The sequence below is a fragment of the Schistocerca nitens genome, chromosome 5 (assembly GCF_023898315.1).
Source record: "Schistocerca nitens isolate TAMUIC-IGC-003100 chromosome 5, iqSchNite1.1, whole genome shotgun sequence".
Taxonomy (NCBI): Eukaryota; Metazoa; Arthropoda; class Insecta; order Orthoptera; family Acrididae; genus Schistocerca; species Schistocerca nitens.
In genome coordinates, this window is record NC_064618.1 from 480,137,079 (window position 1) to 480,151,031 (window position 13,953).

General features: G+C 43.5%; 1 protein-coding gene across 3 annotated transcripts in view; it reads left to right on the forward strand.

The window, feature by feature from the left end:
- Positions 1-11,431, forward strand: part of LOC126259388 (neuroparsin-A-like) — a 244,252-nt gene extending 232,821 nt beyond the window's left edge. For 2 of the 3 annotated variants that reach the window (XM_049956144.1, XM_049956145.1), the window contains exon 5: positions 10,956-11,431. In XM_049956144.1, the coding sequence (XP_049812101.1) occupies positions 10,956-11,102 (147 nt within the window). In that variant the 3' untranslated portion in view covers positions 11,103-11,431. Of the gene's footprint in view, positions 1-5,042; positions 5,512-10,955 lie in introns of those variants that run through there. The other variant, XM_049956146.1, reaches the window with a different exon arrangement.
- The last annotated feature ends 2,522 nt before the right edge of the window (positions 11,432-13,953 follow it).

Here is a 13,953-nt window from a genome sequence, read left to right on the forward strand (position 1 = left end):
GTCTCCGGCGAGCAGCTTGAATTTGCACGCGAAGCGGCCTAGTAGGCGAACATCAAAGCTAATTAACTCGGAAACGGCGCAACGTTTCGAATTTTATCCCCAGTAATTATTTCTTAGCACAACCTACCGGGAAATAACCTTACAAGATTCTCACACTGTTTCTGACCATCCTGTTTCAGCTGAGCTGTTGTTTGTGAGTTTACTGTTGTCATTATTATGTGTGTGTGTGTGTGTGTGTGTGTGTGTGTGTGTGTGTGTGTGTTGGGTGGGCGAGAGGGGAGAAACAAGTTCTACACACTGGCCCACAGGTTGCCAGAGCGCGAGGCCCTGTGCCAAATCAACTTATAGTTCTGAAATACTAAGAAAAAAATGAAAGAAAATTCAGCTGATCTTCATATCCAAGTCCAAACAGTGGTTGCATGATGCGGCACAATACGTTTTGTTTACCACTGAACAACAAAATATATTTTTATTACTTTGAGATCACAGAATACCAAATATAGTTTGCCCCTGCGATTATCCTAATCCATTCATACTTACTCACATGCTACTCCTATATCTAAACATCTTTAGCGGCAAGTACTTTCTATAAGTAACTCACTTGCTAATAAACGTCAATACGGTGCTTATCTATTTCGGAAAAATCCCTCTTGCTCTTATACAGCATCCATCTCGCAAACGCTATAGTCTTGTCTTCCAGTCCCATTTCATTTTCCATAGCACTGTCGTCCCATTTCATCTTCCAGAGCATGTCACTGACTCCCCAACAGAAACTGTCCGTCGTAAGATTAAACGGCTGTGCAAGATCACGATAAGCTAAAACTCATACATTGCCTAAGTCCTCCTTGATCCTATGAAACTCCTGTTCAATAGCTCTATCCACTTACAAGAAACGTTCTTCCTGGAGAGGTTTGATAATCTGCCTGTAGAATCCCACTATTCCCATAAAATAACATACCTGAAGTACATTGATGGTTACTGACATTTAGCATATTGCACGGAACTTGTGGGGATCGGACATTATTCCCTCTCAACAGATTATATCACCGCAAACTTTCATACGCCTTCGCCCAGATAGAAACTGTTGTTAGTCCACAGTCACTCCTCTATCTTCCATTTCTTGTGATACCTGTCCTAGCAGTGTTCCCACCACATTTTGCGTGCAATTAGTTAGGTCCTATATTCAGGCGATGACCTTACTTTCTAGGCTGAGACCCAACACATCTTCCAGGACTCTTACAAGTGGCGCAGGTGGGAACCTCGTAAACTGGTAAGACCTGCCTCCTCCAGAAAAGCTGTGTGTTGTTAGCAAGCCTGTATTAATCTTCCAATACCCAGATGTAATATCAATACTAATGAGCATCTGTCCCCTGTGAAATCTCTTAAGACTTCATCTATTAATTCTGGCCGGTTTCTGTTGGTTGATTCAGGCTCCGAAATTCGCGCGCTAACCGCATTGTTACATAGTTCTTGAAAGTAGTCACCATCAATTTCTGTAGCGGCTTATTGTTAGCTCTGTGACGCATCCATACAGCATGCACTGGACTTCCTTAGCCACCACCTCCCTCTTCTAGGGCGGGATTGGATATCGTTTAATGGAGAAAGTCAAGTTAAGTTTCACTTTATATTCATAATAAAATTGTCTTATTTCATCCAGATGTGGTGAAAACATATGTCGGTAACCGTACAGCAAATTGATTAACCATTCTTTCTCCTCGTGTAATATCTTCATTAGTTCTGCCACCTTTGCTTCCATTACATACATTGCCCGTAGGGTCGGAAACACACCTTCTATCCCAAGCACCTTGGCTGTTACGCAGATGGTACAGAAGTCTGATGGAGAAACTTGGTGTCCCTCCAAATTCTGCATGACCGTTCGTGTAGGGTACTGATACAGAGTGGCATGCGATAGAACGGTAACAGGGTGAGGATGGAGGGAGAAGTGTGGAGGCACTTCCCTACTGAACGTGGAATATTCATCGGACCATAAACGTCGCCCTCAGATTGCTTTTATCGGCTATCTGAATCAACTTAAAACTACCAATGGGCAACAAGAGCCTGGAATATTATGTCCAAAACAAGACTCAATCAGTCGCCTTGGTAGACTGGTCGTGGTATCCTTAAATCGAACATGGAATTGTGCTACTATGCATTCATTGGCTGAGCCTACAAGACAATACGAAGTGGGAATGCATATTACTGAACTGCCCACGAGTCTGAGAGACTCAAGGAGCAAGGTTATCTTTAGAAATCTACGACAACGGGCTGATTTGTCTAGTGGAATGTAAAATGTTGTCAGAGTGCGAAGAAGAGTGCAGGCTGCAGATGGGACACGTATGACAGATGTTCGTGACCATCCTGTCGCTCTTCTGCATGAGTTTAAGTTGCACTAGAAGTGCCTGTAAATTATACTGAGGTGACAAATGTCATGGACACCTCCAAATAGCGTATCGAACCTCCTTTTGCCGGCATAGTGCAGCAACTCGACGTGGCATGGACTCAACAAGTTGGAAGTCCACTGCAGAAATATTGAGCCATGCTGTATATACGTCCATAATTCCGAAAGTGTGGCAGTGCATGAATTTTTGCAGAATTGACCTCTCAATGTCTCATGTCGGGCGATCTGGGTGGCTAAATCATTCGCTCAAACTGTTCAGAATGTTCTTCAAACCAAAGAATTGTAGCCCAGTGACATGGTGCACTACCATCCATAGAAATTCCATCTTTGTTCGGGGAATGGCCTCTAAGTAGCCGAACATAATGATTTCCAGTTAATGATCGGTTGACTTGGGCCAAAAGACCCAGTTCATTTCATGTCAACACAGCCCACACCATTATGGAGCCGCCACTGGTTTGAACAGTGTTGACAACTTGGGTCCACGGCTTTGTGGGGTATGCGTCACCCTCGATCCCCACTATCAGTTCTCACCAACTGAAACCGACCGTTGTGGCCGAGCGGTTCTAGGCGCTTCAGTCTGGAACCGCGCGTCCGCTAGGTCGCAGGTTCGAATCCTGCCTCGGGCATGGATATGTGTGATGTCCTTAGGTTAGTTAGGTTTAAGTAGTTCTAAGTTCTGGGGGACTGATGACCTCAGATGTTAAGTCCCATAGTGCTCAGAGCCATTTGAACCATCACCAACTGAAATCGGTGCTCATCTGACCAGGCCACGGTTTTCCAGTTGTCCAGGATCCAAACGGTGTGGTCACGAGCCCAGGACAGGCGCGTCGATCGACTGCTGCCATAGATAGTTGCTGACATATTTAGCCCCACTATCCTAACGGATACGTTCTTCGTACGTCCTACATTGATTCTGCAGTTATTTCGCGCAGTGTTGCTTGTCTGTTAGCACTGACAACTCTCGGTCGTTAAGTAAGGCAAAAAAATCACTGTGCTGCACGTGGTGAGAGGTAATACTTAAAATTTGGTATTCTCGGCACGCTCTTGATCTCGGAATACTGACTTTCCTAACAATTTCAGAAATGAAATGTCCCATGCTTCTACCGCCAACTACTGTTGTGTGTTCAGAGTCTGTTAATTCCCGAAGTGCGGATATAACGCCGTCAGAAACCTTTTCACATGAATCACCTGAGTACAAATGACAGCTCCACAATGCATTATCCTTTTATACCTTGTGTACATGACGGCACCATCATCTGTGTAAGTGCTTAACGCTATCCCATTACTCAGTGTACAATGCGGCTTAATCACCCAATAATGTTATTCGTTGTTGTGGTCTTCAGTCCTGAGACTGATTTAATGCAGCTCTCCATGCTACCCTATCCTGTGCAAGCTTCTTCATCTCCCAGTACTTACTGCAACCTACATCCTTCTGAATCTGCTTAGTGTATTCATCTCTTGGTCTCCCTCTACGATTTTTCCCTCCACGCTGCCCTCCAATGCTAAATATGTGATGCCTTGACGCCTCAGAACATGTCCTACCAACCGGTCCCTTCTTCTTGTCAAGTTGTGCCTCAGTTATGTGATCTACGCATCTAATCTTCAGCATTCTTCTGTAGCACCATATTTCGAAAGCTTCTATTCTCTTCTTGTCGAAACCATTTATCGTCCATGTTTCTCTTCCATACATGGCTACACTCCATACAAATACTTTCAGAAACGACTTCCTGACACTTAAATCTATACTCGATGTTAACAAATTTCTTCAGAAACGCTTTTCTTGTCATTGCCAGTCTGCTTTTTATATCCTCTCTACTTCGACCATCATCAGTTATTTTGCTCCCTAAATAGCAAAACTCATTTACTACTTTAAGTGTCTCATTTCCTAATCTAATTCCCTCAGCATCACCTGACTTAATTCGACTACATTCCATTATCCTCGTTTTGCTTTTGTTGATGTTCATCTTATATCCTCCTTTCAAGACACTGTCCATTCCGTTCAACTGCTCTTCCAAGTCCCTTGCTGTCTCTGACAGAATTACAATGTCATCGGCGAACCTCAAAGTTTTTATTTCTTCTCCATGGATTTTAATACCTACTCTGAATTTTTCTTTTGTTTCCTCTACTGCTTGCTCAATATACAGGTTGCATAACATCGGGGAGAGGCTACAAACCTGTCTCACTCCTTTCCCAACCACTGCTTCTCTTTCATGTCCCTCGATTCATAACTGCCATCTGGTTTCTGTACAAATTGTAAATAGCCTCTCTCTCCCTGTATTTTACCCCTGCCATCTTTAGAATTTGAAAGAGAGTATTCCAGTCAACATTATCAAAAGCTTTCTCTAAGTCTACAAATGCTAGAAATGTAGGTTTGCCTTTCCTTAATCTTTCTTCTAAGATAAGTCGTAAAGTCAGTATTGCCTCACGTGTTGCAACAGTTATTTATGTTATTTAGGTCTGAGAACTTGTATTCTGTGTTAACACCAAGCTTCTTGTATGCTTAAACTCCTCACGCTCGCCTTAGCTAATTTACAGGTGGGGTAACGTGTTCGCAAGGTGCTGGTAACCGGGCGAGTGTGTTCCACTGAGCAGGTGCATACCTCACCAGCCCACACCTCACGTGACCGACGGCGTTGGGTTTCAGGGTCCTAGCGAGCATTGCAACGACTTCTTCAAGTGCGGGGAAGGCCTGCGGTGCATCTGCGGCCGCTGCACCGGCTGCTCGATGCACACGCTCCAGTGCTACTCCGACTCCAACACCCCGACCACCTGTCCCTAGGCGGCGCTGCGCGGCGCGGTGCGGCGCGGCGTCTTCTCCGGCTGGCATCAGTATTACAGGGGGCGCCGGCGGTGACACAGCCCACCCCTCGCCGACGCCCCTGCTTCGTTCCTGTTTCGTCACGCGATCTCAATCTAGTCTATTTATTTTGTACAGTGTCGTTTGTGTTCTACGAAGTAGACTTGCGTTTGGTCTTTCCCATTTGTTTAAGTTTCAGTAAAAGTGCTGTTTATTTGGTTGCGTCATGTAACTGTCCTGCTGTGTGTATCACATTGATACCCGACTGCCTTTGAATCACTGACTCAATAAAAAATTATATTTTGAAGCAACGAAATCTCCTGCCTTTTTCTTTGCTTCTGGCCTTCTGTTTCTCGTCTTAAAATTCCCCACATCCAGTTTCCTCTACAGATGTTTCCCACTTGTAATATACTGTATCTTATTCTCCCCATGTGGGTACGCTTTCACCCAAAATTCAAGAACGGCAGCCTACAGATTCACAATTCTTAAAATGTTCTAGTCTGTTATGCCACGGCCGAATGGATTTCACATTGAAACCCAACGTTTCGTCCTCATCTGTGGAAGGCACTTTCAAGGGGGCTCGTAGCTTTTTTGAGTGTCCGATGCAAACCCTGGCTCACTACTGACTGCAACAATATTCTGTTTACGCGTGCTTCCGCACAGTGACGTGGCGTTACAGGTTTTGAATACCCGAGCGCAATTGGCCAATGTCGATTGCTGACGTTTGCTGTTGCTATCACCCCATGGTGATGGTACACATCTTCTTCAGCACCGAGATCTAAAAGAAGAAGAAGGTGTGTACCAGCCTTCGACTACAGATGATGGCAACAGCGAACGACGTCAATCGACAACGTCCAATTGCGCTGGGTTACTCGCAACAAGTGACGTCATGCCACTGCTCGGATCCGGCCTCTGTGGCCAAGCGGTTCTAGGCACTTCAGTCCGGAACCGCGCTGCTGCTACGGTCGCAGGTTCGAATCCTGCCTTGGGCACGGATGTGTGTGATGTCCTTAGGTTAGTTAGGTTTAAGTAGTTCTAAGTCTAGGGGACTGATGACCTCAGATGTTAAGTCCCATAATGCTCAGAGCCATTTCAACCACTGAGCGGAAGCACGCATAAACGGAATTTTACTGCAGTCAGTAGCGAGCTAGGGTGTGAGTCGAACACTCAAAGAAGCTACGATCCCCCTTGCAAATGTCTTCCACAGATGGGGACAAAACCTTGGGTTTAAATGTGAAATCCATTCGGCCACGGCATAATAGCCCGGAACATTTTAGTAATTGTGACATTTCCGGTATAGGAACTTTACATTTTACAGCCTACATATTATTATCACAATGTAAAACAAATTTCTTCTGAGCAAACGCCTAGGAATAGCACATGCCCATGGTTAATACACCAGATTATACCACCGTATTACACACGAGAGGTAGTCATAAAATTTAAATTATAACTCGAAAAATAAAGTTACATGATCAATTTTTTTGTTTTCTGTAGGTATACGTCTGCTCCCATAGTATATTTTGAATTTCCCCCGGTACAGTACCGTAGTGTGCCACTAGAGAAGCCATAGCAAAGTACCAGTAGAGTCAGAGTGGAGTATCGTGTCACAATTCGTTTTCTGCAACAGCGGAAATGTTGCAGCTGTGTCAGGCCAGGCTAGACGGTTCAGAAGTCTTTTTAATTGGCCGACAAAGATGAAAGAGTCCGTTGCTGCCGAAAACGAACTATGGCAGGATACTCTAGTTTATCAATGGGCTGCACACTTCGTTTTGGCTCCTGAAGCGGCATGCTATGGTACTATAGCGGGGGGATTTCAGTGTGCTCGAGAACTGCAGACATGCACCTGCAAACAATCACACAAATAATTAAGTAACTACAAATTTCGGGGCGATAAATAAAAGCTTATGATTAGACCTGGTAAGTTCTAAGTAAATCATATCCGTAGACATAAAAACTTATACTATTAGTTTTTCCTTAGCTCTTGGCGAAGGCCGTGCCAACATCCGCAGTAAAGAAATAATATTAAAACACTGTACTTGAGAGTTCCTAAATTCTTCGCACACACACAATTATATTTTAAAAAAACGTGAGGTTTTGGCAGTAGAACTAGACTGCGTTTGACACATTGCTCTTACACGATAATTTTCTCGGATGTCGACAATCAAGCATCAAAGTGTACAAGTTCAACGCATGAACGTCTACTTCTACATCGCCCGATATCCTTACATCATAATTTTGTGGTACACACTACCCATTTTCCCGACAATGCATCAGACTCCAACACTGATTCTTGCCTGACCTGGTCACAGTTTTTTTACACGCACCACTTAGAAATCTAAACTAATATCTCCATCAGTACTGTAGGAAGTGAGTTAAACAGCTCCCCCCAGTACAACAATTAATCAACAAGAACAATGGCAGAAGGAATCTGACTCCTACCTGATCAAGAGTTTCTCCCTTCCACATTATATAGAGTGCCTTCTCCATTACCTTTTGACGAACAATCAGCTGAGGCCACATGCTCGCAATCTTTTATTAGTCTCGAATCGAGCAAGGTGGCATTGTGATTAAGACACAGGTAGGGGGTTTCAATATAGATTTAGTTTTTCCATGATTTCCCTGAATCAGTTAAGGTGAATGTCAAGATGGTTTCTTTGTAAATGACACAGTCGGTTGCCTCCCCCATTCTTTGTCCATTCAAAACCTGTCCTTCATACCTAATAAACTCCTCTTCGATGCGACGTTAAATCCTAATCCTCCTACTCCTCTGCCTTGGAGGTTATTCGTCATCTGCCACGCTCACTAATAGATTCAGAAACATTTCTAATCCAGCTGACTTTCTTCAGCCAGAAGCTGCCACCTAAGTGCTGGTAGATCCAGACGATAACGGAAGAGAAATTTTTCGAAGTTTCCTGCTTTATGTGCACCATCAGCTGAGAACGCTGTTATAATTTTTTTTAATTGCCATAATTTACAGGAGATACTCGAGAGGCGCGAAAGATGCTGGAGGAGAGATGTGATATCATCAGATCATCTCAGGAACTCTCAGATGGATGACTCAGCACAGATAATTTGTCATCTAGGTTAACAGATCACTATTTGATGGAACCAAGAGACTTTACAGCCAACTTCCATTAACTTTCGCAATGTTACAGACACTGGCTTCTACGTACTGGCATCCGACTGCAGAGTGTACTTATGCAAGAGATCAGCACGCCAGCTAAGAAGGTGCAGTGCTGTTGACTAATTTAGTCGTTGTCCTTCTAGATAAATCAGCAGCTGAGCAGTGACCTCTGGATGCCGACTGAAGATTCCGACATTTTCGTAATTATGTGCTCATGAAATGACTAACGATGTGTGTCCCTCGAATGATCATGCCCATATTAATCATGTGTTGACTATAATACATAGAAATAATACAGGAACTTCAAATTATTTCTAAGAAAAGAAAAATTTTCATCCGCCAACATTGTAGTCAAGTGAAATTATTATAAAATCTGTTGTGGAGTGTTGTTTTACCATAGGAGCTCCAATATGCAGACTCATACTGTCAGACCAATGTCTTCAGTAGCAGCCAACACCACAGTATTGACAAGTTTACCCGGCAATGTAGACCAAGAGACTGCAGAAACTCTCTCGTGTGATAAGAAGTGAGCGTTACGTACGTTGCTGATCAGTTACATACCACCTGCGTGATACTTTCAGAGCACGCTATTACATTTCTTCTGATGGCAGATTGACTGTGTTGATGTTCCCTTTCTTTGATTGCATGACTGCAAATGTCGGCCGGCCCGAGTGGCCCAGCGGTTCTAGGCGCTACAGTCTGGCACCGCGCGACCGCTACGGTCGCAGGTTCGAATCCTGCCTCGGGCATGGATGTGTGTGATATCCTTAGATTAGTTAGTTCTAAGTCTAGGGGACTGATGACCTGAGAAGTTAAGTCCCATAGTTCTCAGAGACATTTTTTGCAAATGTCGGTAGTCTGAGTGCATAACAGACCCTGGCCTTCCTCGGGCGATCTTATTACTGAAAAAAATATTGCCGTAGTCTAGGAACAACATAAGAACAAAATTTTAATCGCCTTATCACCAACATCTGAGTTTATGAAGCAAGATGGTTTTACCCTTAAGACTTACAACTCTTATTCTGGAGGAGCAAGATTGGACTCTCCATTCAGTCATCTAGATTAATGTTTCAGTCATGTCTGATGAATCAATTAAAGCGAACGCTGGGATTTTTCCTTAAAAATTGCTACGGTTAGTTTCCTGCCTCGTTCTTGCCTAACTTGAGCTTGCACTCTATCAGTAACGTAATGATCGTATGGCATTGACGGCCGGGAGTACCCACCTGGAGATGTTTGGCCTCTGAGTTGCAAGTCTTCTCAGCTGATGTCAGATTAGACGACGTGTCGGTCGGTGATGATGAAATGATAATGAGGACACTACAACAGACAGTCCCCGAATGGAGAAAAACCGCAATACGGCCGGGAATCGAACCCGGACCCACTGCATTACAGTCAGATGCCCTGACCACTCAGCTAAGGAGGAATGTCCAAGGGAGAGAATTGTTGGAGCGTTCGGTACGAAACAGAGAGGAGACTGGTGGAGCCTTGAAGTATTCTCTTTGCCACTCTACAGAACGCAACACGTAACTGCTTTCTATCTCTCTCTCCACCCAAATTTCTCTCCGAGACTTTTGGAATATTAGATTCGTGAATCAGAGGATCTGTAGGTTCTTCTCGAGGAGTAGTTTTCTGAGGCCTCATGCAGATTGATGGCGGAGTGATGAGAACATGAGGACACATCATGCAACCGCCGTCTTTCACAACATTCTTGTCCCGTCGAACTGTCTATTCGAGACAATAGTACAGTATGCTCAATCTAGTCTTGCTAGTAGATAGTATGAGTGGCTGACGAGAATTTGAGGACCCGTCATGCACCCACCTTCTTTTAAGCACTCTAGCACAATCCAGGTGCCTCTCCGGCATTTTGGGATCTCAGACACATTGGTCAGAGAAGAAATAGGTACTGCTGGAAGATTTTACAGTACCACGGATTGATCAGTTCTTGTGTCTTACAAGTGTACAGGATGGTGGCAGGCTAATGAGAACTTCAGGATGGGCCGCGCAGCCGCCTTCTAACGTCCAGTTACACCCTCGAGATTTTTACATCTCAGACAGTCTGGTTCGAAGAGAAGTAGAAGCTCCTGACGCGCCTTCTTCGAGGGCGCAGCGCCCAACTCCTGCTAGTCGGCCGCCATCCCGGACACCGCTCCCAGTATTACGCGTCGGACCTCACACGGACACGTCACCACGCTGCACGCTCAGTCTTCTACCCTCCTAGTGTACAAGTTGATGATAGGATGATGAGAACTTGAAGGACATTCATACAGCCAACTTCTGACTTTGGCAACACTCTATCCTCCTCCAACTGTCTCTCCGAGATTCTGGGACTTTGAACTCATGAGTCAGAGGAGAATTAGGTGCTTCTGGATGATTGTACGGTAGTAAAACAGTAATCTGCTTTGTATGTTCCAAATATACATGTTGAGGTGAGAACTTGGAGATGTAGCATGAAGCTGCCTTCTCCTCTAACTCTGTCCAGCTACCTCTCTGAGATTTTGGGACAGCGTACAGATGGATTGGAAGTGAAATACGTGCTCCTGAAGGATTCTGCGGTACCACAGAATGCGCAGCCCTTGTATTTTCCAAGTGTACAGGTTTGAGGCCTGACGGGCTCCTGTTTGTGTGGTGCGCAGGGTCCTGGAGACAAGTGCGGCGGGCCCTACGAGCTGCACGGCAAGTGCGGCGACGGCATGGACTGCCGGTGCGGCGTGTGCAGCGGCTGCTCCATGCAGAGCCTCGAGTGCTTCTTCTTCGAGGGCGCAGCGCCCAACTCCTGCTAGTCGGCCGCCATCCCGGACACCGCTCCCAGTATTACGCGTCGGACCTCACACGGACACGTCACCACGCTGCACGCCTCTATTTATTCGTTTCGCCTACGTGTCACTAATTGTACCTGTACTGAACAAATATGTTTGTGTCGTATTATTTGACTACCTCCGTAAGAAAAATATTTAATTTTTCTTTGCTTTCCTGGCAATGCAATCTTATTTTACATTCATTCCGTCTTGTTTATATTTTGTTAAAAGACTTATGTATCACATTGATACTTTCGGTCCCTTCTGTGATATATTTGCACAATAAAAATTATTTGCTCCACGTTCACTAATAACTCTTTTTTGTTGAGATTAATACATCTCTTTCTGTCTACCTACTTCCCTTAATCACCGGAGGAAACACTTCCTGATGAACATAATACACATGGATGAGACAAGGCACACAAATCTGCTGTAATCTATGAAACAGCCAGTGTTGTTACAATGCCCTGGTGTGTATGATGCACGATACAGCGATGACCTGGTAACTTTGATCAATTAAGAGCGAAAATAGCACTTAAATTAAGGACAGTCAATTATATACAAAAAGTCGGGCAAGTACGTGTACGACGCGCGCGCTCTGAGGTTTCTGCACAAACTTATTCTTTAATCTTTATACACTACTGGCCATTAAAATTGCTACACCGAGAACAAAAGCAGATGATAAACGGGTATTCATTGGACAAATATATTATACTAGAACTGACATGTGATTACATTTTCACGCAATTGGGGTGCATAGATCCTGAGAAATCAGTACCCAGAACAACCACCTCTCGCCGAAATAACGGCCTTGATACGCCTGGGCATTGAGTCTGAAACGTCCCCTTAGAACAATTATACATGACTGTGCTTAAACTGACACACAATATTTTTTTTAACGCAACGCAATCTGACTTTCAGAAATCCCTACAAAAGAATGGCCCTGACTAACATTAACCTATACCTTTCACAAATCACTTACCTCACAAAAATCTTCGTTACTCAAGCTACTGCAATACAGAGAGCGCCACTACTGCCAGCTAAATAAAAGATTCAAACTACTGAAGGCACTAACTACTGATAGGCATAGTTAGCAAATGAAAGATTTTAATAGAGAACAAACAATGTATTTACCTTAATAGTGTTGAAAAATCATAATATACATAGCAGTTCATGACATCCAGTCTTACAAATTTCAAAACTCCGCCATTTCTCTCCCCACATCCACCACTGCTGGCGGCTCACCTCCAACTGCGCAATGCTACGCGCTGTTAACAGCCAACTGCCCAACACTACAATGGCAGACAACAATGCAAACTAGCCACAGACTGTACGCAGCACAGCCAGTGATTTTCATACAGAGCGCTACGTGGCGTTACCAATAAAAAAACCTAAACAGCCTACTTACATAGCCCCATGCTCCCCACAAAAAATTTTACAAATTGTTTTGGGCAGTGGCCAATAATGATTTGATAAAATTTTTCATAATTACAATAACAAAGATATCAAATGCACACACTTATTGATACAATGTTGGTCAAAAGCTAAAATTTTCTCACAGTCCATAAAGACAGTCCTGATCATTCATCACAGTAAAATTGAAGTGTTTTTTTTTCACAAAGTCTCATTAGTAAAAGAAGATGCACATGGAAGTAGTGGATTTCCATGCAGTCTTGAAGAAGTAGTGTTGTCCTTCCAAAGGAAAGACAGTGCTGACTCATGACATGCAGACAGGTAATGCGCCACAACAGGGCAAACCCACAGCAGAGTCAGTCGAAGTTGTGAAGAATATTGGTAGGTAGGTCATCACAGAGCAGAACCACTGTAGTCCTGGTAGAGAGTATGGTATTGGTGGGCCACCAGAGGTGCAGACCGACTGCAGTCCTTGTAGAAATAATTGTATTGGTGAGTCATCGAAGGTGCAGACCCACTTCAGTCCTTGTAGAGACGGCCAGCAGCCATCTGTTGCGACTGTGCAGGTGCACAATCACCATCGAAGAGTCTTGCAGACAATATAGCAAGTCCATAACCCACCACTTGTGCACTCACAAAGTTTTTGGAATGTCCTTAGAACCAGCAATGCTGTTATCCAGTCCCTTGCTGAATTATCAGCACATGTGCAAACACTAACAGTCCCAACTTCTCACATATTGTGCATTACTATGACCAACAGAAATGTGTGCAGTGAAATGAATGCTTACAAGTTACTTAATTTGATGAATTGGTGTCAATTACAATTTTATAACATAAGAATACAATAACAAAGATACAAAATACATCATTAAGGAACATAATAGTATAGATAACATTTGTAGTTACACAGGCTTTACAAAAGAATAGAATAAACATGTACCTCAGTTTTACAGGAATTATGACATAAGTAAATATATAAAATAATGAGAATAGTTTTCGAAACATTAATTTCCCATATGAGCATTGAAACAAAACAGAATAAATAATGTCTAAACATCTTTACAAAGTAAATAACATATTATTAATGCAAATTATATTTGAGGATAACAGTATTCCTCATCATAGTGAATGTAGCTTAGTATTAGAAGAGAAAAAATTCTATGAAACAGTACACAGAGACAGGAAGAAAACAAATACAAAAGGGTACACAAACACATAGTGGGATAACACAAAAGGAAAGGACAGGGTTTGTTTTCAGTGTAACATTTGGCACTGCAGTCCAACCCAAAACTTCATTCCATAGATTGTCCCTCTTATTTCAACATTTGCTCCAGCCAAAAAAAATCCTATCCAAGCATGCTTTCTGTATTCTGTTCACATCCTCTTTCAAAAATAGTTTTTTAACTGTACACTATTTTTTTGG